The sequence below is a fragment of the Emys orbicularis genome, chromosome 25, assembly GCF_028017835.1.
Source record: "Emys orbicularis isolate rEmyOrb1 chromosome 25, rEmyOrb1.hap1, whole genome shotgun sequence".
NCBI lineage: Eukaryota > Metazoa > Chordata > Testudines > Emydidae > Emys > Emys orbicularis.
This window is the reverse complement of record NC_088707.1, coordinates 3923294-3948804: the sequence shown is the minus strand read 5'-3', so window position 1 is coordinate 3948804 and position 25511 is coordinate 3923294. Positions and strand designations below refer to the sequence as shown.

The 25511-nt window shown below is 42.7% G+C and overlaps 1 protein-coding gene across 3 annotated transcripts in view; it reads right to left on the bottom strand.

The window, feature by feature from the left end:
* Positions 1-25039, bottom strand: part of FBXL20 (F-box and leucine rich repeat protein 20) — a 70620-nt gene extending 45581 nt beyond the window's left edge. Inside the window, exons 1-3 of one of the 3 annotated variants that reach the window (XM_065422757.1) lie at positions 8782-8873; positions 6033-6105; positions 5268-5329 (exon numbers count right to left, since the gene is read on the bottom strand). In XM_065422757.1, coding sequence (XP_065278829.1) covers positions 5268-5329; positions 6033-6105; positions 8782-8873 — 227 coding nt within the window. Of the gene's footprint in view, positions 1-5267; positions 5330-6032; positions 6106-8781; positions 8874-24994 lie in introns of those variants that run through there. The other 2 variants (XM_065422755.1, XM_065422756.1) reach the window with 2 other exon arrangements.
* Between the last annotated feature and the right edge of the window lie 472 nt (positions 25040-25511).

The following is a 25511-nucleotide window of genomic DNA, read 5'->3' as shown; positions in this document are numbered from 1 at the left end:
CACTGAGAGTTTTGCCTTTGACTTCAAGGTGAGCTGGATGAGGCCTTTAAAGATATGCAGCTGTCAAAAGACTACCATCCAATTTATCACCTTGACTTTCAACCCAGTGAAATGCTATTCAAATCATAAGAACATAAGAACAGCCATATTAGGTCAGACCAACGGTGCATCTAGGCCAGTATCCTGTCTTCCAACAGTGGCCAATGCCAGGTGCCCCAGAGGGAATGAACAGAACAGGTAATCATCATGATCCATCCCCTGTCATCCATTCCCAGCTTCAGGGAAACAGTCAAGCTTTGTTCCCTTCTTATTAAATTGGTTCCTATGGCCTGACCAAGTAGGCACAGACTACAGTTTGCTGCGCCTCTCATTGGTGAACCATTCAATTGTCTTCTGTTCTTCATTCATTTGGAGCAGAATTAAAGCTAGTGAAGGAGAAATCAATATGGAGGTAGATGCAAAGCCACTGCGCTGTGTGCTGAGGCAAGGCAGGAGATTATGGGGCAGCAGAGCGGGGACTGAACAGAAGGCGATCAAACCATGAGAGGGGAGGATTTTAAAGCTGAGTGACCTTATTGTGAACCAATTTGGAAAAGACAAACACCTTAGGGCCAGGGAGACCAGGCGAGAGAAATGTATATTTGAGGAGTAAAAATTCCTTAGGAAACTAGTAGATACCACCATTTCTCTAGGAAAAAAAACTCTTTCAGACTTTCCGATGGAGGTTGGCCTACATTCAAAGTCAATTGGCAGCTTGCTTTAACGTATGAATGCCCTTTCTCAATGGACTATCGATGCCATCATGTTAGATAGTACAGAAACTATTGGCATGCAGCTATTTTGGCAAAACAGATGTCTAAATTAACCACAACTAGTGCCAAAAATGAAACATGAATTCACCTTTCAGAGTCAATAAGCCAGCTGTTGGCCTGTCTCAGGGAGGGTGCATCTAAATTCATTGCTACACAAACCCAGGAGCTAGACATTGTCCAAATAGAAGTTGGTAGCTCTGCGGGAATGAGAAGGCGATAAACTGAATTCCACCTTTTGATGGTTTGGCTCTTTTAGAAATGTACATTTTTTTAAAAGGTGTAAGCCCCTAGAAACTCATCTGGCAGTCGCAGAGAGAAGCAGCTGAAGCAGGTACAGCAATAATGGGGGGGTGGGGTGCGCAGAGGGGAAGAGAGAGAGAGAGAGAGAGAGAGAGAGAGAGAAGGGAGGAGCAGAGACCCAGCCTGAGTACCTCAACCCTAATGCTCCCTGGACTCAGATCTGTGCAGAGACTTTTGGTGCAGCAGGGTCCACGCCATTCCACCCCTCACTCCAGTCATAGAAACTTGGGAGCAAAAACTGCTAGGAGTAGCCAGCCAGAGACTCAGATGGGCAGAAGCAGAGAGTAGCAGCTGAAGCAGGGACATGCAGACTCTGATATCATCAGAAGGCCAGGGGTGGGGGTGGGGGGGGAGGAGAGGGGTGTGTACTTTTAAAAATAGCTTTTGTTGTGGACATTCTTCCTTTTTTGCTGATTGGCTGTTCACTCCAGTCTTTCCTGCCCCTTCCCTTACAGTCGCTTTATTCCAGCCTCACATCCCGTCTTCCATGTACCCCTTATTTTCTACCCCTCTTTAATGTGACCTCTAGCTTCCTTGTCTCTTGAAATAATCCTCTCCCAACAAAGCTCCACCCTGCAAAATTAAAAAACAACAACAAAATCATGGAACTAACATGGCTTTTGTGAAACTTCATAGTGTTCACCTGTTTGTATGTTACATCCCTCCCCCCGCAAACCTTTGTCTGTCTTGTCTATTTAGATTGTAAACTCTTCAGGACAGCGCTCTTATTCTATATTTGCACACTGAAATCCCTAGGCACTACCATAATACAAAAATATTTGGGGCAAACCCTGGAATTTGAATGGAGATTTCAACAGCAAGATCATACAGATTGATAATTACACTGTACAACTGGCTTCTCTTAAGAGGGATACACTCACAGAATGCAAGAGTCAAGTCACTATTTCCAACAATATTGTGGGCCATGTAGCCACAGCAGAACTGCTTAGTCACTGGTTTAAAATCTCCTGCTCAGGATTCAAAAGAGAGATAAGCATTTAGCAGATTTGCTCCCATATAAATTAAAATCAAGCACAGCTTTTTGGATTGAGCAGGGGGATGGAAATCACAGACTCTAAACCCAGAAGAGACCATTGTGATTATCTAGTCTGACCTCCTGTATAACAGGCCTCAGAACGTCCTCAAAATAGTTCTTAAAGCACGTCTTAGAAAAACATCCAATCTCGATTTAAAAATTGACCTTGGTAAATTGTTCGAATGGTTAATTACTCACTGTCAAAAATTACGCCTTATTTCCAATCTGGAACACTTAAATTACTTTTAATCTGTGCCTCCATTTCCTTATCTGTAGAAAGGGCAATGATTCCATTCCTATGTATTCACAAAAGTGTTTAGATAAAGACCATTTGAAGATGTAAAGTACTATAGGTCTTCACCAAAAACCTCAGCAGCTAGGCAGGATGAGAGAATGATAATGAAGTCACACAGATTTCTACATTGTGTGGTGACAAGGCCTATTGTCTGCCCATTTTGCACCCTCCCACAACCGAATGGGCTCAAGTACAGTTTTTCACTTCACAACCACATACATGAGACGTCAATACCATCCTCAGAATGACCGAACTGGGGAACAAGAAATTACCCAGCAGCGTTGCTTACACACACGCGTCTTTGTCTTGTAGACACTGACATTCATTTACAGGAGATCCCCCTAGATAAATGCATCCAAGTCTCTTTCAAAGGCTGCACTGTCAAACTGCACTAATTAATTTTCACAGAATGCAAATGGTGGATTCCAGCACTCCAACCCTTACTTATGAACTTCACCAAGGAAAAGTGATATCAAGGGATGAACTACTAGTAACCTTCCCATACTAAAATTGCATCCAGCCCTGGGATCTTTGTCTGCACTATTGCTTCCATTGACTAACACAAGTGGGAGTTTTTTGAGAGTGCAAAATACCCTAGTAGACATGACCATAGAGAGAAAAAGCTCTTCCTCCTAACATCTAGGATAAACTTCTAGTCCTTAACTTCCAGTTGCAACCACTTCCCTAGATTCAGAAAAGGCCTATTGACCCCTCTGAGACCTTTCCATTCTGATCACAGTGCCAGAAATCTCATCCAAGCTCTAATCATCTACTCCCTTCTGGCCTTGATGCCTGCAACCTTTCCCCCCTCAAGTCCATTCAAATGATGCTACTAACATCTTTCTAGCTTGTCACCAACTGCGTCGTCCCTTCTAACTTCCTCCACTGGAACCTCTTCTTCTGCTGCATCAGACAAAATTCTTGCCTTATCAAAACCCTTTGCAATCTGGACCCAAACCTACCTATACATCCAGTTATCTTATTGTGAGGGTCGACTCCTGCCTTTGCTATACCAGTGATGCCATTCGATCACCCATTCGTCCACACTCACTCCCATGCCGCACTTACACATGGTAACTGGCTCAGAACTGTACACACAGCTAGTCTGTGCTAAGACATCCTATATCTGTTACCCCAGCCTCCTCATCTTCCAGCTTATCTCATCCACCTACGGTGGCTTGTCTTTTATACCGTAAGTTATTTGGGACAGGGACTGTCATTTGCTAAGTGCATACACTGCAGATTCAAAAACAAATATTCACAACAGCAAGGAGAATAGAAGGTGTCAGTTGTGAACTAAACATTTTATAGAATAATCAGTTATTTCAGTTCAAGATTTACTCCCGTATTAGGAAGGTTTGAGATGCCTGTGGAGATGGTTCTGGAAAAAGTGTAGAAGCCACCTGATGAAAACTCAAACGACCAGAGCAAGATTCAACGTAGCAGAGTTGGTGCTTTGAGTGGTGGGTGCACCCCAATCTGTGGCCAGTAAACAACCAGACATTGGAAGATTAGTGAATTACATGTTCAGACGCTACAATGACAAGGATGATATAAGGAAATTTTTCCAGAACGACTAAGAGACTTAAGAGCCCAAGTCCCAATGATTTTCATTCAAATCACGTAGGTGTTTTTGAAAGCTTTTCCCAACATCTATGGCTCCAACTAATGGGGTATTGTGAGAAGTAACAAACATTACAGAGTATCAGATAATCTTTATTCATCTTATTTTAAATGGACTAGTGCTTTTTTCAGAGACCAGGGCTCACCTCCAAAGACTTTTTACTATCATTAAATCTTGAATATCACTGAGCAATACTTACACACATTTCAAGAAGTTCGCTCATTTTAATAATTCAGATCCTCAGCACAGACTGCCAGCTACTATTCTGTACAAGCTATGCTCTAGTCCAGGGGTGGGCAAACTTTTTGGCCCGAGGGCCACATCGGGGTGCAAAACTATATGGAGGGCCGGGTAGGGAAGGCTGTGCCTCCCCAAACAGCCTGGCCCCCCGCGCCCTATCTGCCCCTTCCCGCCCCGACTGCCCCCCTCAGAACCCCGACCCATCCAAGAGCCGGGCAGGACAGTCCCGCGGGCCGGATGTGGCCCGCAGGCCGTAGTTTGCCCACCTCTGCTCTAGTCTGAGCAAAACAAGAGATGGAAAAAGGGAGAATTTTTTTGTTTTGTTTCCAGATTTGAAAAATAGCTGCCACTTATGTTGCTCCACTTCAGTAGTGAACGTGAAGGTAACACTCACAGCATAAGAAATAGACGGAGATACTCACACAAGCTAGATTCCACAATACCATGACAGGAGTCCCATCCCGTGAGATGCTGAGCCCTCAGCTCCTTTTTACAGCAGCTGCAACTAAATGTGTGCAAGTGGGAACATGGCCATCTTCCAATAGTTTCTCACATTTTAAGTCTTTGGGAGAAAGGGGTTGTGTGGGGTTTTTTCAGGTGAAACATTTCACATTAACAAAAAGAATATAGGCAGTGTGTCCTATTTTAGACTGTATAGATATTCGCCGATACCTAGCACTTATTTTCATTAAAGGTCTTTTAGACCTATACCTTTTTCATCTATGAAAACAGAGGACCAGCAAATTCATTTAACACTTCACAAAGACATAAAAAGCAACAGCAAAATATTTAGCATAAACTGTTGCTAATGCAGGCCTTTGATCAGCGTAGTGTTTGTTTATGGCTTTATAATTGATGCAATCCAAGCTCATAACTTATGAATGAACCAGCTAAATTAGCTATTGCTTGTAAACAGATACACAGAAATTCCCCAGTTTCACAAATTGGAAGGCAGCTTACCGAAGCAGCAGTTCTTTCGGAAGTTTTTTGTTGATCACAGCTTCGTCATTGTTTGAGAACATCTGCAAACAAAAATAAACAGTTTAAACCATTTAGCCACCCTGTATTTTCATTATAAACCATTACTTCTAGGAGCAAAACTGCTGGTTAACAAGACAGTTTCAACTACATCAACAGGGCCAACTTCGTGCTTAAATTCTCAAGTTCTTAGATTGGGCACCAGTGTGCGATTGGCATTTTATGCCTGATGTAGTTTTGCTCAATTGGGCCAAAAATGCTTCATGGGTTGATAAAGAGGGATTAATTATAAACAGTTCTGAGAGAATAGGGGTTGTTGGGTGTTACAGGCTGAAACCTACTGTATGAAGGAGCATCTGCTCACATATGGTGCTAACAAGGGACTTTCAATCCCTGTCACAGTGCTGTGAAGATGCACCAAAGCACAGGCATTTCCAAGGAAAGAGAAAAATGGAACATTACACCAAACAACCTTGTGCCACTAGTGCCAGGGGACAAGAAGAATCGGAAGGAAAGGCAACAATGAGGCACTCAGGGAGCTACAATGTACAGGCAATGGTGATTCAGGAAGGGTGTGTGCTGGCTCCTGTTTCCTTGACAAAAAGTGAAGAAAAGAGCAAGGAGAGCTGATGAGGAGGAGGTATTGATTGCAACTCCGGAGCCTAACTATAAGGGTACCACCACTGCCTGTACAATTGCAGTGAAAGGATAAAGGATCAGCTTTTGTGAGCTTTGAAGAAAAATCACCAGCAGTGCTTTGTTCCCCCACAGGATCGTGACCACAAAGCACGTCCCGAAGAGTAGTATGAGCTGCATAGATCTGCAATGGGAAGAGAGGACTCAGGGAGAATACTACATTCCTCTCCATAGGCATGCAAGCAAGAGTTTGTTCTCTCTCTCACACACACACACACTCTCTCTCTCACCCCCCCCCACTCCTAAAGATTATTCAATGACATAGCAGTCCACTCATTTACAAAAGGGCTCGCTGATCAGCTAATCAATTTTAAAGCCACCTCACTAGCAGTATCAAAAACAGACTAGCCAAGCCTCAGTTTTCTAGTTACCAACAAGTCTTATAAGGAAGGCAGGAGGGCAGAATCTCATGTGCTCCCATGGATGATCTGCATGTATTTAAAGGCTTAGTACTTCCTCACATTGAAAAATGCACTTAAACCTGGGGGAGGGGCAATTAGAGAATACCTATGAATACCCAGATCACTGATGTGTGCAGCCTTGTTGCCCTGTATTCTTGGGTCAAGCATTCAAGTTTCCCATACCTATCATACAGTAATGCTGAAGCACATTTCCAACTGACAGTGAAAGAGTATTATATCAAACCTGGCAAACAAACAAGTCTAAAAATAACGAGCTTCATTCATTAACAAGGTTTCTAACCTTTCTCCCAAAACACATGCAAGAACTGTTGTGTTTGGATAAGTCATACCCCACAAACGCAAAGCCTAACAAGACTGATGAGCAGTGAAGTTACATTCTGAAAAGGTTGATTCTTATCAGCTGATTAAGTGGGCTTCACTAAACCAATCTGGCTGTATAGATGCAAGGCAAATACACCCAGCATTATCACACCACAAGGTAGGTCAGTCTTCTGTTGACAGAGGATCAGATTAAGAGTTAAAAAAGGACAGTAGAAATCTCCCATGTCTTAAATAGGCTGTCTGAAATACAAAAGGCAAAGTAAGGAAAGACATCTGAATGTTAAAAGTGCTACAGTAGACCAGAAAAACTCCAAACTGTCCTTACACATATCATACTTTAACACGATAAACCACCATGCTGCATATATGTAGGCTCTTAGGTATGTATCACCTGCAGATAGAGGTAATGAAGAAGGTGGTCTGTAAATGAAAGTCCACAGAATATGGGTTTCTTTTCCTATATAAAAAGTAACACACGTACCACCATCCCAAGCAGATATCAGAACTGCTCTTTGGAAATAAGGGTAAAATTTTCAATAGCACTTAGTGATTTATAAGCCCAAATTCTATTTTCCTACCATTAATATTATCTGATGCCTTGCAGGTAACCATAGTGTGAATCACAAGTTTGTTGTGCTGGACTTGGGGCTGACTACGACCGGAGTACCAAAGCAGCATTGTCAATGTTCTGGGAGCTGTGAGTTGCCTACAACAAAACCCACTTGCTCAGTAAGGAAATGAGATTCTGGATTAAGTCCTATTGACAGAGTAATACAGAGGTACAGAGGTGTACCTGACCTCCCCCCCCATAATTGTCGGTGCCAGGATTGTATGTTTGAACCAACATTCCACACTCGGGGGGGGGGGGGGGGGGGAGAGAGACAAGCCAGATAACAGGATAGCAGTTAGAAAGATTCATGCGAGAAGAGATTATCCAAGGCACATAAAGTCCTGAAATAGAGAGGACACCTAGAAGTGGACAACTGAACTTCTCATTCATTCCCTACCCCTCAAACCCACCTAAACTTGGCTATTAAGTTACAACTGTTTCTTTTGGATTCTGACCACCACAGCGACCCATGCATTACATTAATTACCTCCAGTCACTAGCTGAGGCTATACTTCAAGGCTACTTGGAAACCAGTTACTATAGAATGCAGCTGCCTGATTCGAGTTTTCCACAGGCAGCATATTATACCTGACCACTTGCTTCAGTCCATTCCAGGTGCAATTCAAGGTGTTGACCTAAATCTATAAAGCCCTTCCCATTGTTTGGTTTCTGACTACTATAGAAACTGTCCTTCACCTTGTGCAATACTGAGGAAATTGCAAATTGTTGATGGTAACAGCTTGTAAATTTAAGGTGAGGGGATTAGAGGCAGGACATTCTCAGTGAAGAGCCCTCATTCTGCTCTGAAAGAATCCGAGTTTGGTGACATTCAGGCTACAGGGAAAGTCCCACCTATTTTCACAAGCCTTGTCGGAAAGCATGGTACTCAAGTGATGAGGGATTGACTAGGATTGCTAATGTGGCCAGTTGGAAATCTGGTTTTTACATGCACTTCAAGTTCTATAAATGCATTGTAAAAATCAAAATAAGATTATACAGACAAGAATTATTTATACATCATTATTTCCTCCCTAAGCACTAAACGGGTATGCATGAGGGGGGAAACAAGCTTGGCAAGAACTAACCTTTAATTATTTGGCAGTGTATCAATGATAAACCAAACAGAAGAACTGACACAAATTCCTCAGAGTAAGAGGTCCTTACCTATTCTCTCCATGTGCAATTGAAATGGAAAGGGAGAAAAAGAGTAAAGACAGAAACCATTTGATGTACAGTGTAAATCTGCAGTCTTCCATGTTTACCAATCTGCTTTCCAAGTAAGGATTGTGCTTACCTGCACAACTTTTGAAAAGGGAGACTAGTTTTATTGTGGTGTGGGGGCTCACGAGCAAGTCAGCACCAAGAATACACCTAACTTCTGAAATGTTAGAAGTTAACCAGGACTTCAAATCTTTTGACTTTATTTCTAGAAGTAATTTTTAATGACCTTGGTTTTGCTTTTCTTAACATCCCTCCAACACCAGATGTTTTTCTGCTGAATGGGTTTTCTTGCCAGAAACTATAAGAAAACAAATGCATTTATTGTGTGTTAATTTTGCTGCCCATATAAAATGTAAAACCTACCCCAAACCTCTGCCCCCACAAAGAATGAAATCCACCCCTCATGTAAAGCCCAGGATGTTTGTGGGGAACTACACAAGAACAAAGGGGTAGAGGGGGAGTATAGAATTTACACCCCCCCCTCCATCATGAAGGCAAGCCACGGACACAGTAACGCAGCTCCTCCCCAGCCACTTTTCCAGTTTATCTGTTGAAACTGTTCCCACTCCTTCCAGTCGCCTCTCTACTCTGCCTACCACCACCAAAACAGCCCTTTTCAGAGGCAGTATATAGCCCTTCTGATGTGCACAAGGCCCTCTATAGTATCTCAGTTCTCGTATCTCCCCACCGGATAGCTACAGCAGTGCTTCAGTGGTGTTGGGCTGGGCAGAGGTCTTCCACACTTGGATGACTATAACCCAAAGAACACAGCTTCACTGCAGTCAGTGTTTAATACCACAAACTAAGGTGCAAAAATAGCTTAAGACAGGAGGTAACACACCGCACTCCACCATGGAAATGGAGTGGAATTCAAAATGGGGAGTAGCACATTGTACAGGCTGCCATAACCTGCTACATGACTAGGGAAAATATGTGGCATTTTGGCAAGATACATGCACCAAGTAAAATAACCAGGAAAAGGGAGAGAAAGACAAGAGTAAGACTGTCCTGATTAAATAATGCTATTCTCTTACTGGCCTCTGAGGGCAATGTTTGCTTATATTTTGAAATGATTCTTTTGTTACCATGGCCAAGATGTGGACAACATGCCAACGTCACAATACCTAAAGGAGTTGGTCGTTAGTAGGTTAGGATGGCTTGCGTTTCCCATAAATATATTCCAGCTCATGTGCCAAAGCTGGAAAATTGGCAGAACCTGTGGAATTTTCCAGGGCATATGTCAGCTAGAAGTTTTACATTTCACACACAGCCATTTCACTGCTCTGGAAATATTTCTCAAGCTATTGTGCCTATGCAGTTCTGCAATACTTCTACATGGAAATACCTCCCCTATTATAAGAGACAGGAAGGAAAAGGGAGAACACACATGATTCATTTAATTGCAACTATGTGTTAGGCAGTGTGACTTTGCAACTCTAAAGAAATTATAAAGCTGATGGATTTTATCCTAAAATCAACTCTTTTAACAATGTATTAAGATAGTAATTGGGCTACAAGCTACATTTATTGACAAATAAGAAGAAAAACTCTAACCCTATTTGACTCATGGCTAGAATTAGCTTTTGTTTCCAGTGTTCTGATGAGTGTGTGCATACGAATACAGGGAATGCATTTTGGTAAGAACTTTGTTAGACTAATGCCATAGGTGATAGCTATAAGGAAAGGATCTTTCAGGTGCAGTCACCTGACATAACTTGCTGGATGCCCTTTAATTTATGCAAAGTCTTCCTTGTAGACTTGCATAACTAATGAGAAAGAATCCCAAACAGAACAATTTTGCATTGGTTACTAGACCGATGCCTGTACAGAGATTTCTGTCATTAAATACCCATTTAAGAATACTATAGTACTTCTCTCCAGAATGTAAAGCCACCACAGTGATTCAAACCAAACAGAAATCTAACTGAATGGACTCTGTATGCCCATGGACAAAAGTATCTGAAAGACTCAAATAAGTAAAAATCTTACAGCCTAGGAAAGTGTACAGCCCGAAAGGGTGGGGGGGGGGGGGGGGGAGAAAAAGAGACATTCTTTTACATCAATGTCACTTGGCAGAAAGTGAAAACTATCAATTTTCTAAACTGTCTAGTTTGTTTTGTCACTTTTTCCTTTGTCCTCCAGCGCATACTATGCTATGACCATCCCCTCTAGTTCTTCAGGATATTAGTTATTGCAAACTGATAATATATCTTGTCTGACACTATTGTAACTTTTAAGAAGTCATACCAGTGTAAGCAAATTCATCTACAGTTAATCACCTTTATATAGTAAGGATGCTGAAGTTGCTACTTATGCATTTGCTATACCAACCATTCATTAGAGAGCATAGTGATTACAACGGGGTAATATTTTAGGCCATCAATGGAGGACTGAACAATGGTGTCTGCATAAGGCGGCAATATGCATTGTCAGCATTGTAGTTCAGGTAAACCTACTTATGTGTAAGTGAACCAGAGTATGTTTTTATAATTATGAATATTCTCACATATGCAACAGTGATGTATAACATATTATATACATGTACAAAAAGGGTATTTGAATAGAATACATGTAAAGTTGTACAAATGAAACAATTCTTAGTGTACATGTCCTAGATAAATAAGTTACAATATACATTAGTACTACATCATCATACTATTGCAACAGTTATTTCAGAGCTTTTCCAACCGCGCTTACACGATCAGAGGCAGAGCCTCAAAAAGTGTGGGTGCAATGAGACTCTGGGTTCTGCAACTTCAGTCTGACAGACTATAGTGTGGGTGAGTATATTTAGTTTGGTGCCAGGCTGTGCCTCCCACCAAGCCTTAGTGAAGCTTATAATATTTTGCCTATAAATGAGATTTCCATTTGCTGAACATACTGGAAAGTTTGCTTTTAAAATACAAAATGTACAACTGGAGAAAACACAAACATCTCTATATTCATCTCTCTCAGGGACCCACATGCTGATATGCCCATGTTGCACTGGGGAGTAGAAAACTTTATTTAGTGAGAAGGGTGCTTAGAATTTAGTTAATGCTGAATTTAAGAAAACAGTTAAGCTTCTAGTCCTCACAGTTCCAAAGAAAACTTTATGACTATAAACCAGTGCAGTCTTGTCTTCCTGAATCAGAAAACAGCCTAAAACAAAGAATATGAACAGCTTAGGACCCCAATTCTAACCAGGCTGTGTGCTGCAAAGGTCTTCCGGGCTGGTGAAATCTTAAGAAATTTCTGTAAATGTCACCTCTGGCAAAGTGAGTGAGTGAGCGTAAGTAAGAACAGGAGGAAGTTGAACCTACGAAGAAAAACTAACAGTCTGTGTTTTTCAAGTTCTCTTTTCAATAAGATTTATAATCTCTTACTTTTATTAAAACATCTTAAAAATGAGTTGTCGTTTTAAGACCTACTCGGTTTACAAAAACTGTTTGGGAACATTAATTTATAGAACAAAGTCCACATAAAATTTATTACTTTACTTTATCACCTTAAAACCTTAAAGCAATTTTCAGAGTATTGGCTTCACCTTCTAGTCTTTGACACATGTATTGTAACATACAGTACTAAAATCTTCCCTTTAAAAAGAAAGTCTGCCCCTTCCCCCTTCCAAAAAAACATGTAGTTAATGCACAGTAAACTCTGGACAGCACAGCAATCAGATTCTCTTCTCTCCTATATGCAAGACAATGACAGCAGCATCTAAGCTGCCAAATTCAGGATGTTATCAGAGGGAGGAACTGAGACCCCGTGTATTGTCTCTGCTTTATCAACAAGTGCAATTTATATGCAAGCAATTTCAAGATTAAATTCACATTCCCTCTCATTGGAAGGATGGCTAAGATGTATATTTGCATGCTAACATTTTATTCATTGTTCATTTCCATCTAACAAACGGTTTACTTTTGTGGGTACATCACCTGAGAGGTGTGGCATCCTCTATGCACTCTTTTAAAGAGACATATAGCAAATACCACCACATACAAGGCAGAAAGGAGAGGCGGTATCCCTAGTGTGTACCAACCTCAAGGGGCGGAAATGCCTTTTTACAGACATCAGTTAATGGCAACATGCTTAGTGGTCAAGAATCATATTTTACCTCAATCAAAATGACAATGGTAGCTCTTTGTGGGGTTTAAACACCAAGTAGTCAGAAGTATAAGACAGTTGGTTGTATTAGCAAGGTCAGGAGTGTTTACTATGCTGCTGACAAAGTCAGCTGGTTCTCAGCTGAGATTGCATCTGGCTTTAGCATCTGTGAGGGGTTGTTTTTTTTAAATCAAATCACATAGGACTTTAAGATTAAGAGAAACAGTGCCAAACGCAATAATCTAACACTAAGTGTTAGCCTAGATGTGGACCTTGAACCTGAACACTGTTCTTCTAAAGCATGAAATTCAAGGCACCACAGAAAAAAGGATGCAGTTTATCTGGAGCTTTCCAAGCTAACAGCTGATAGACACAAGTTCCTCCTCTAGCCTATGTTGTCACATTGAGACCTGTGGTTATTCATCTTAATGCTCACCCAACTGAGAGACAATACGGTGGATGCCTGCCAAATCCCAGTCCTCTGACAATAGCTCCAGTGTGCGTGCATGTGTGTGAGAGAGAAACTAAAACAGCCCAACAGAAACTAGACTGAAATGCAATGCTATTCCTATTGCAAATATTCAAGTGTTCAGCCAAGTGTGGGCTGGCATCTACAGAGAAATAGGGCGTCGAAGAGAACGAGAAAGGAGATTTTAGTTTTCAGGATTTAACAATAAGTACAAAGCTGTGGGAGAATGGGAGAGTTAGAGCAGCATCCACACAGATGGCCTGACACGATAAGATGACTTCAGATATTTCCGTAAATGTGTAGAGTTGTCCATTTTTGGCATTAGTTTCCTAGTTACTATAAAACATGTCTAGACATCTAAAATGTAAGACAGTGTGATTTGTTAACAAGATAGAAATTAAAATAGATGCTCTATGAAACACTGGTATAAATTCTCAGTTCAATATAATTTAAAAATATTGTAGCTCACTTAAATTCATTTTCTCAGAATGCAGTTAAATAGGACACCAGTATTCTTTTAAAGGCATGTGCCCAACTAGAAGAAAAAAAAAATCTTTTCCATGGATTATTCTGACACTTTAGTATGTGAGGTTTAAAAAAAAAAAAATCTTGCAAATTGTTAATCTAGACTGTGAACTAAAATCTGGAAGTATTGAAACTGTAGTTGATAAGTTTAGTATTTGTAGGTGCCAATTCACATCCCCACCTGAAATACTCTAATTTGTTTGAACATTATAGGCTAACAACAGAATATCAGAATATAGATAAACAATAGACTGTTTACAAGAACTATGGTCTGGTAGGTCAAATGTGAATGATGTTCCTTCCAGGCTATAAAAATATAGGAATGTTGTGATTTTTTCATTTTCATTTAATAGATATTCCTGTGTAAACAGTCAAGGAGTACAGTTTTCAATTCTAAACACTAATCAGAGAGACCCTATGAGCAGCTCCTTGGCTTTACAATAGCTGTCTCATGTCCAAAATCTAGCATTAAATGGGATCAATGAATTCAAGAACATTATCTTTAACTTTTAGGGCCCTTATGGACTAAATGAACAAGTCGGGTACAGGTTGTGAGAGAGTGAATGAGATATAGCTCACATGGAATACAACCAAGTCCAAAAGGGGAAGAATAGTTTAGAATGCCTAATGGCAATATTTTGCTGGGGAAAAAAAATACAAGTTGTGACTTTTTGCTAACACTCTCTCAAAGTGCACCGATACCTCATGTCCGGCTTTGGTTAGGGAATATACCACAAGTTTCCTGTAAAATAAACTCAACATTATTGTTAATGAAGTGACATATCTACAGCATCCAATTTAAATCTTTATTAAGAAGTTCTTTCTTCACAGCACACACTGTAACTGGTACTTATAGTTAACAAGCGTATAAGCCCAACTGTGCTGTCCTGTTTGAGGTGCTGAAAAATTCTGGTAAGGAAAGCCACACAATTATAAGTGATATTTAAATGTAAGGCTTTTCGGGACTCTTTGAGCATTACGTTGTTGTGAATGCTAATTGATAAATAAAACAAGCAGTTCAGACTGGGTGAGCTTTTCTTGTAAATTTTCCAGTTACCCAGGGACTTCTTTTTTCTACCAAGTTTAATCTGTATAAAATCTCCTAGGGAAATGATGGTCTACTGCAGGGGCCTGCAACCTTTCAGAAGTGGTGTGCCGAGACTTCGTTTATTCACTCTAATTTAAGGTTTCGCGTGCCAGTAATACAGTTTAACATTTTTAGAAGGTCTCTTTCTATAAGTCTATAATATATAACTAAACTATTGTTGTATGCAAAGTAAATAAGGTTTTTAAAATGTTTAAGAAGCTTCATTTAAAATTAAATTAAAATACAGAGCCCCCTGGACCGGTGGCCAGGACCTGGGCAGTGTGAGTGCCACTGAAAATCAGCTCACATGCTGCCTTCGGCACGCGTGCCATAGGTTGCCTACCCCGGTCTACTGAATAAAGCTCTGTCATTAGCAGTCTTACTGCTTTGACATCCTTTTTAAGCATGTGTGTCAGTAGGACCAGGGAATAGGAATCTACTGACTGTCGATTACATAGACAACTGCCCTCAATCCACACTCCCCATGTTCACAGGCTCTTTAGATGCAGGATACGTCTACAATGCAGCTGAGCAGTGCAATTTGCAGAACGGGTAGACAGATTTGAGCTAGCTCTGCTTGAGCTAGCATGCAAAAAAATAGCAGTGTGGACACTGTGGCATGGGGAGCAGCTTGGGCTAGGCACTCCTGTGTGGACACAGGTGGCTAGCCCTAGCTGCCACCCATGCTGCAATATCCCCACTGCTATTTTTAGTGCAGTAGCTTGAGCAGATGGGAACTGCACCTCCCAGCTGCTGTGTAGACATACCTTCAGAGAGAAGCCTGGCTTAGCACCAGACATAGGCCATAAAATGCCAAACCCCAAAGTTGTGACTAAGGCTACGTCTACACTACAGGGGGGGGGGAAGAATCTATTTCAGATACACAAATTCAGCTACGGGAATAGCGTAGCTGAATTTGACATATCTGATCCAACTTACCCCGCTGTGAGGACGGTGGCAAATCGACCGCCGCAGCTCCCGCGTCAACGGCGCTTACTCCTACCTGGGCTGGTGGAGTACGCGCATCGATTCGGGGAATGATTATCGTGTCCCGACGAGACGCGATTTATCGATCCCCGAGAGATCAATTTCTACCCGCCGATCCGGGCAGGTAGTGAAGACCAGCCCTAAGTAGGATGAAACTGACCCTAGCCCTTGAGGCTTCTCATAAGCTTATTATTCCTAGAAATAGTTTAATATGCAATTTACTCAACATGCAAGTGACAGGTGATGAGGAAAAGTGATTTGCCAGTCTATTAGGAAAGACTGAGTTCCCTACGAAGATCACTGGTGATTAAAAGTATCAGAGAAAGATGTTTCATCCCTGCCTGTATAGCCAGCCTCTAATCAGTGATTACTGAGTAAGTTGCAAAAAGGCTTTTTGGTCAAATTTATAAGGGCTTCTCTACACTACAGATTATGTTGGTATAACCTATGTCGCTCAGGGGTGTGAACAGACTACCCCCAAGAGGGACATAAGTTACTCCAACCTAAGCGCTGGTGTGGACAGTGCTATGTTGGCAGCAGAGCTTCTCCCATCAACATAGCTACCACCTCTTGGCGAGGTGGTTTTAAAATGCCGACAGGAAAGCTCTCTCCTATCAGCAGGGAGTGTCTTCACCAGATGCGCTACAGCAGCACAGCGGTGCAGCTGTGCCGCTGTAGCATTTCTAGTGTAGACTAGCCCTAAGAGTTAACAACAGTGCTAAAAGCATTTGACTCCTCAACGTAACAATAGAAAATCAAGCCCCTGAAGGGGGGAATTAACCCCATTGTAAAGCATTAGCTGGCTTACTGCACATCTTGCTTCAACTTACATATGTATGGGGGGGAAGGTGTGTGCGCTAGGGTTAAGAGTTTTTACACACAGACTGAAATAGCCATAAATTCACAGTAGATTTCCTTTTTATTCTCTCCCTTACAGTTGATCAGACTTCCTGACTTCACATGGACATGGCTTTCTCCATGAAGTATGCTATGGGTCATCCACTACCATAGTGTTTGAGCTAAGCTATATATTCCTTTCACCATTTGTTTTTTGAAACAATTACAAGAAAATTCCAGTGGTTTTCCATTAAGTTTTGTATAGTCAGATATTAAAACATATCTAAGAGAAATGGTCCAGCATTATCAGGGGCCAAAATTTCACTTGTCAAAGTTATTTGACTTTGGTAGGTCTCCAAGTTGTAAATACTACATTATACATACAATTCAAACAATGATCCCCTTTGAGAAAGACAAAACCATAGACAATCTGTTTCTGTAAGGCCTAGTGTTTTATACTCTGCTAACAGAGAACCAGTAGAGGGATCACAAGTTCTCGAAAATCCCATTACCCGAGGTATGCTGATGTTGCTATTACTGGTGCATTTGCTAGGAAGTAAAAAATCAAGCTATACGGTCCCCATACTTAACATGGGGTGCTGGGGAGGGGACAGGGGCAAGTTTGCCAAACTTAAGAGAAACAGCTATTTGAAAGTGTACTTCAAATTGAAAGATCAACAGGTTAAGGTAAAACATGCACCAATGATCCACCCACACGCAGATTTATGACAGTATATTATTACAGTTAAGTGCACCATACCACATTCATATGGCAAAAACACACATCAAGATTACTTACATAATGGGGCTAAATTAGTTTGAACAAATTAAGTAGCAAGGCAATCCAGCAGGGGAAAGGAAAACAAATTACCTGATATGTCTTAGGCCTCAAGTGAATATGCATAGTCTGAAACAAAATGAGCTTAGCATACAAAGAATGCCTGTTTCAGTAATAAGCAAGAAAAGTGACCATTTACATGTGTGTTAAAGGGCCTAGCCAGGAGAAGTAATATGCAATCAACATGATATCAACAGATGATATTGCTGAATCTAAAGAGGAGATGTTCGGTCAATGATCATGTAACACGTGACACTTGCAGCACATGCCTGTGCTTCACTTTACCTTTATCCAATCAAAGGCCTTAATTTCAAGCATATGGTTCCTTCCCCCCCATTTTCCCCCACCCCCCAAAAAATAAAAAACGCTCTAACTTTTCCAGAGCAGAAAATCTATTCTGGAATAATAATATCAATATCAACATCCACTATTTTTTTAAAAAAGAAACATCCCTGCTGCAATGCACAACAATTCTGGGAAACCCTGCACATAGGTACATGCTTTTTTCTTGGTACAACTCTCAGCTCCCCATCACCTTTAAAGCCATTATACTCTGTATCTGGAAGGATGAGCAATAGTCTCCCACACTGCAGCAGGGATATATGAAGCATTGCACATGGCCACTGTCCCCACTATAATGGCAACATAATGACAAAGCTGATAGACAGCAGGATTTTAACCAACGGTGAACTCAAACCTGAGGCAATTTCAGTTAATCTCTTGAGCAAGATTCAAACATATTTTGGGTGTGCAGAAACTTTACTAAAAACCCTGTGTTTACATGCAAAATATGCAAGATTCTCAGGCTCTTGGCAAGTTGCCTATATGGCATCCAGAGTTGCAAAACATGGGCAATACTGCACAAGGGAGATGACTAGGGGGTGATTCATGTTACCATCTCTTGCCCCAGTCCCTCCAACAAAATGCTAAATCTTCCTGTTTAATCCTAATCCTCCCACAGCTCAACTAAACTGACTTTTGCCTCTGAATCTAGTTAAATTCCACTCAGCCCTTTGGTAGAGTATGTAGTGTGGTCACTGTACCTCTACAGTGACAGAGCCACATGTGAGTTATGCATAAACTCTCAGTAGGTTAAACAATCTGCTAAACTTCAGGCAGACACTTCACTCACCTCTAAAACATAAAAGGATTTTAATATGAGTCAGCCAACAAACTGAGTCCCTGGGTCCTCAAACCGTTGAAGATTTTTTTTTGGGGGGGGGGGGTACACATCAAAAGTCTATTTTGGTATTCTGGGGATAAACTTAAAAACAGAAGTATATGGGACAGAAGGGCAGCAGCATGGTGAGGCCATGACCTTTAAGGAAAAAAATCTTATTCAGGAAAGTTTCAGTTTATGGTTTTGCTATTTACTCACCATTTCCTATCACTATTTAATATGTTTTATGTTATTAGCAGAGATTTGACAAAAGCAAATGCTGTTATGTGACGCGGGAACACCACCTGATGACTCCTAACTTCTGCTCTATGGTTTAGCTTTCTGTCAGTGGCATGCCAACAGTAGTTTCTCTTCTTTTTCTGTTATGCAATACACCACACAATAGTAAGTACAACACTGGCTACACATTAATTTATATTTTCTGGGTAGAGGAGCGAGAGGGGCTCACAGTGAGATCCAAACATTTATTGGCATTCCTTGTTCAATTTGTCCAGAATTTAGTTTGTTTCACTGCATTTCAGTAGATTGAATTACTTGGGATCTAAAGATATCCCTCAGATGTCCAAGACCTATCTGAGATTATAGAAATATTCAGTACAGTTATTTTTTCACTAGCTACATCTCATCTGGAGGGAGGAGACTTCAGGCAATGGCTAATCCATTTAAAAAACAGGCCTGAAAAATGACAAAAAGGCTGAATGAGAGCCATGCAATAGTGACCAAAGACAACTACAGAAAAAGATAGTTCTGGATTTTAGGAGGCCAACCAGAGCTCAGATTTGGAAACACCACTAGAAGATCAAAGAATGATCTTAAGCAAGGAATACTGAGGGGAGAGTGGCCTCAAAATAATTGAGATGATGACAGAGTGTAAATTAAATGTAGATGATTCTGCTTAGAGAAATTTCTAAATACAGAATGAAATAGTTTGTAACTGTATTTTGAAACAGTTGAAATATTTAGTTTTGATTTCCATTTGCACCATTTCATAGCAGGTTTAACTCCAGACAAGGCCTAACAGACGTGTAGGCCATTAAAACTCTTGGAAGGAAGAATAATATTTTGAATCTGAAATACTGATAGGCAACGGATGCTAAGAAAAGAATAAAGTTGCTGTACTTGAACTGCTTTAGTATGAAGGGTTATTATGGATAACACATTTATTGACGCAGATATCCAAGTTGTTTAGAATCTTTCTTGGTAGGCCAATTAACTTCCTCATAAAGAATGACTTTATGGCCAGAAACAACTCCCACTAATTGGAGGGTGTGGAGTCCCCTTGAGGAAGCTGGAAAGGTTGGCTATGACTTTTGAGGATATATTGGAGACTAAGTATATTTCCATAGCATTTTTTCAGGCTATAATTATTTAAGTGCCAACAACGTGGCTCACTACTGTACAAAACTCAGAACACGACATAGTCCCTTGCTCGGGAGCAGCTTAAACTGTTGTTTGTGCTGAGAATTTTCAGGAGTCAAGCACCAATGCAGCACAACTCATACTAGCAATGGTAGATGTGCAGCGTAGACCAGGTGCTGGTGTTTTTAACCACTCTACCATCTAGATCTGCTCGATGATAATGCTTCCATCATTGCTTGCATTAAAATGGAAGTATTGATAAAATTCTCAGTATAGTGCAGCCTAAACAAATACAGTAACTCTTCACTTAACGTTGTAGGTATGTTCCTGAAAAATGCAACTTTAAGTGAAACAATGTTAAACGAATCCAATTTTCCCATAAGATTTAATGTAAATGCGGGGGGGTTAGGTTCCAAGGAAATGTTTTTGGGACAGACAAAAGGCACTATATACTGTACAGTACTGTACTGTGGTTGGGAAATGCCCCTGGCTTACCCCACACAGGCACAGCCTGCTGCAGGCAAGGACGCTAGGAAGCACCTGTGCAGCACCAGCGGCAGCTTCCCCGGAGAAGAATAGGCTCGGACTTTGCCGGGAATGCTCCAGGCCCGCCTCTTCCCGTCCCCACTCCACTCCAGGCCCACCTCTTCCCACCCCCACTCCACCTCCTCTCCGGAGAACTCACCCTCCCTCCCAGAAAGTCCTAAGCGCTGCCAAACAGCTGCCAAACAGCTGTTGGCAGCGCTTAGGACTTTGGGGGGGGGAGGAATGTGGCGGAGCGGAGATGCAGCACTTCCCCGCTCCTGCCCCTCCCACCCAGAAAGTCCTATGCATGAAGTGCTGGGAGGGAGGGGAAGGAGCGGAGAAAGCCCCACATCTCCACTCCTCCCCCTCCCTCCCAGAAAATCCTAAGCGCCGCTAAACAGCTGTTTGGTGGCGCTTAGGACTTTCTGGGAGGGAAGGGGAGGAGTGGAGATGCAGGGCTTCCCTGCTCTTCCCCCTCCCTCCCAGAAAGTCCTAAGCGCTGTTTGGCGGTGGGTGAAGCGCTGGGAGGGAGGGGGAGAAGGCGGAGAAGCAGAACTTGTGCAATGCTCCCTTGTAAAGTCACTGCTCTGCCACAGAATCTTACAAGCAGGCAGCCAAACGACGTTATAAGGGAGCATTGCACAACTTTAAACGAGCATGTTCCCTAATTGAGCAGGGACGGACGTAACACTGAAACAACGTTAAGCGGGACGACGTTAAATGAGGAGTTACTGTATATCACAAAACACACCAGGAGACCTAGAGGAATGCTCTGCCTCAGAGAACCACCTTCTCATTTCATGTTTTGTGATGGGTTAGTGACAGTATTTTTGCTGACATGGGTTTCACGGAAGGCGCAAGTTGAGAGATTTAAAAAGAGAGCAGGGTGCCTAGGGCACAGAGTACAGGGATGGTGTTCCAGGCCACCAGGACAGAACAGGCAAAGGATACTAAAGGAGTGATGAGAACTAGGACTTTTCTTAAGGTTAATAGAATTTCATGCTGTAGGGTACAAACTGATTACCACAAGCATCAGGAAAGACTCCCTCCCCTTCCCCTAGTATATTGTAACATAGGTGCATTTTGCCTCTTTAGCATCAGGTATTTGCTATTGCTGGAGGCAGAATACCAGATATGGGCTAGTGTTCTGATGCACTATGACATGTCCTATATAAAAGCACAGCCAAAGGAATTAAGAGGCAGTCTGGGTAATGTTTTCCTTTTTTCAATTGCTTTGCTACAGTAAGTTGTTATTTTCTTTGTGGTGGCCACACCTCCCATAGGGAGCAGATTTAGAATACGCTCTTGTTCAGCTAGTCATGCCAAAGAGTTCATTCTTGCATTTAAAATAAAGAGTTTAGCTACTGATGTGTTGGTATGAGAAATGCATCTGAAATACATGTTTAGGAAATACAGCCAATATCTTCTCACTGTACATTACTACTAAAGTAAGAGACCATTCCCAAAGGTAGCCTGGATTGTATTTTAAAACTCACAACAACAAAAAATTCAAGAAACTGTTTGTACAGCTTAACAAAAGATATATATTAAGTCTGAATAACTGGGCAGACAAACTCAACAATTCACTTTTTATTTAAAGACGTTCATCATTATTATTCACAGTTCTACAACACACTACCTTTCAGGACAGGGCGTCAGCCTGTTAAGGGCCCTATTAACTTCAGAGTTCTAAGGCCATGTCTACACTAGCGAGCTTACAGCGGCACAGTTGTATCGATGCAGCTGAACCGCTGTACGATGGCATAGAGCGACTACACGAGCAGATGGGAAAGAGCTCTCCCATCGACCTCATAAAACCACCTCAACAAGCAACAGTAGCTCTCTCGCCAACATAGTGTTGTGCACACGATCATTTATGCCAGCGAAACTTATGTAACTCAGGAGTGTGTTTTTTTCACACCCCTTAGCGCCATAAGTTTTGCCGACCTAAGTAGTAGTGTAGACACGGCCTAACTTAAAGGTACCCAACAGAGCTATGTAGTAGTAATCAGTACTATCTTTGTTTATCTCGCAATATTCCATAACTGAATAGAAAACAGCAGCTTCCAGTGTACATACTGTTTTGCATGACTGCACATTTGACACACACACACACACACACACACACACCCCATTGTTGTAGCCATGTCAATCCCAGGATATTAGAGAGACAAGGTAGGCGAGGTAATATCTTTTATTGGCCCAACTCCTGTTGATGAGAGAGACAAGCTTCTGAGCTTACACAAGTCTGCTTATAGAACAACATTACATTAAAAACATTTTCTTGTCAACAAATAGAACTTATGCTTCTTTGTAGCACTAAGTAACTTCACTGCTTTAGAATACTTTGATAGCACTGCTAATCTCCAACCCCCACGAACAAAACCACGTCACTGCATCCAGGCCCTCAAATTACTAACAATAACTTAAAACCAGTGAAAATACACTCAAGAAACATGACAATGTTTCAAGACACGCCTTTCAGTTCTGAAACTAATTAAAATTTTGGATAACATTTGGACTCTTTTCCATCATCCTATTTGCTACTAAACGTTTTAGAGTTCTCACCTGCACACGGAAATACACGAATTTAGGTCTCAAATAGTCCTTTAGCACTTAGCTTAATTTTAGATTTCCCATTTCTTCCCTGCCTCCTTCCAGTTTCGTGAATGTACACATTTTCAGAAAAAGCATTACTTTTGCAATGATTCACATTAATCTTGTTTTGGTACATCGCTTATCAGCAGCTAACCTGAAAACTAAAATTAATAAGAACATCCAAAGGCAGGACAGACAAGTATGAAAGGTCCCTGCAACATCAAATAAATATTCCCCACAGAAGGCTGCTACTAGCATGTGATTACTTTTCAAGCTACTCTGTGGTAAAGAAGAACTATGCAACCAAGAATGGACCAGAATGGTAAAAACAATAACCACAGTCCTGAGACTTTTTGCATTTGGCCTTTTCTTTCTGAATGCCTATCAACTGCAAGACTTCACAGAGGCTAATCATACATCAGGCTCCATTCAGAAGTTAAATCATACACAGGTTAAGGAAATCTGACTTTTTCTATGATATAATCTGAAGTCACTGTAAACAAGGATGCTTACACTATGGTCTCTGCATCAAACCAGCATCAGCTGTTGTACAAAAAAAATTCAATTTTTTTCATGATTATATTCGATTTCTATACCTGTCTCAATCCACTGGTCAGTTTCTGGATGAACATGCTGTTCTTCTTCATTGCAGTTATCAGAAACTCCTCAAGTTGTCATTAACTAAGATTTTTGCTTGATGGTGTTTACCTTCCCCTTCAGGAAAGAGAACGAGCCATACCCAACGTTGTTTCAGTCCCTTTCTAGGTTGCTCTTCTCCCCCCATTCAAGCTGTTCTCAAGAGCAAAAGGAGCAACAAGCCGCACAGTTGAAAAATTGAATTGGTAGATATTTTCCCCCTGCATACAATCTCCATAAAATGAGAAGTAAACCTTGCAGTGGCCCTCATTTCTGTCACCAACATCGCCTCCTCCCCCACTTCAGAAAAAGACAGCTGTTACAACAATGAAGTGCTGGAAACAACCCTGACTAGATGGGGTGCTTTGTGTTATCAGATCAGACTGATTATATGCCATATTCTTTGAACAGATCTTATTGTTTACCCTCTGCTCCTTGTGCTCCTTCCGCCCTCTCCACCCCCCACCCCAGTAATCAAATTCTGCCTGCAACTGCCTGTATATCATGTCGACAGCACAAAGCAATGCAAATGTTGCACCTCCTTCCTCTTTCCAAGCTTCCTCCTCCCCCCCTCAAATATCTCTCAGGCTATCTACAGCTGGTCTGTTTTGAAGAGGGTAGCTTCACATCTCTCACTCCGTCATCAACTCCGCAACACACACACACACACACACAATAAGTCAGCAACACATCAGCGACTCTCCCCTCACCGTAGTCCCTACAAGGAAGTTTACATCGAATAATTCAACGAACAGCAAACACCCCCCCCCCACACACACACACACACTATTACACACCAAGGGGACAAAAGGAAGTTCTACAGTAATAGTCTCCTTACAATTACAAGACCGCCCCGCCAGACCTCATACACCCACCCCCACCCCAGATACACTTACACGCTGCCCCCCACCCCCTGCAATTGCAGGGCCTCAGAAGCCCGGACCTCCCTCCCCCCACATCCCAGCGTGTGTCCCCCCCCCTTTACCAAAACAGGATTCCCCTTTCTGCCTTGCACAACCAGAAGCCCCCCCCCTTCTCACCATCAGCCACGGGAACAGCCCCCCCTGCGGCGCCCCATCGGCTCCGCGCTCCCCGGACTGAGGCAGCCCCCTCCCCTGCAGTCCCTATGGCTGCACGGCCAGGGGCGCCTCTGGGTGCTGGGCAGCCATTGCCAACCCCTCCCCCCACGGAGACGAGGCCGGGGCCCAGTCCCAGGCCGACCGAGAAGCCCGTAGCTCCCCCCCCCCGGCCGAACCCCCACCCCCCGCGCCGCCGGGGCCTCCCCAGCGGGGCCCCCCAGGCCGGGCCTCACCTCAAACCTGCTCTTGGTGACCCCGTTCATCTCCCTCCTCATGGCGGGGCCGGTGGCTCGGGGCGGCTCCCCCCGGGTGTCTCCTCGCGCCGGGGCAGGGGGGGGGGGGGTGCGGCCTCCGCCCGCCGCCGCGTCTCCTCCGGCCTCAACTTCAACCCAAAACAAAAACACTCCGCACCTGCCAGCAACAGCGCCGCTCATTGGCCAGCGCCGGGCACGGGGGGAGGCGGGGGAGCGCCAGCCCCGGCGCGAGCCCGGCCGGTGGGGAGCGCGCGCGGACCCGCCGGAGGGAGGGGGCTGCAGCGGGGCAGGGCAGTGCCAACGATCCCACCCCAGAGGAAATGCACCCAGCTCGTGGGCCACGCGCCCTGGCCCCTGCATCCCCCCAAGCAGAGTGTAAACCCCCCCCCCCCCCGTGGCCCTACATCTCCCCACGTACGTTGGAGGGGCATCACCCCTCCACCTACTCTAGGGGGCCTGCACCCCCGCGCCCCACCTGCCCTAGGGCAGACCACAT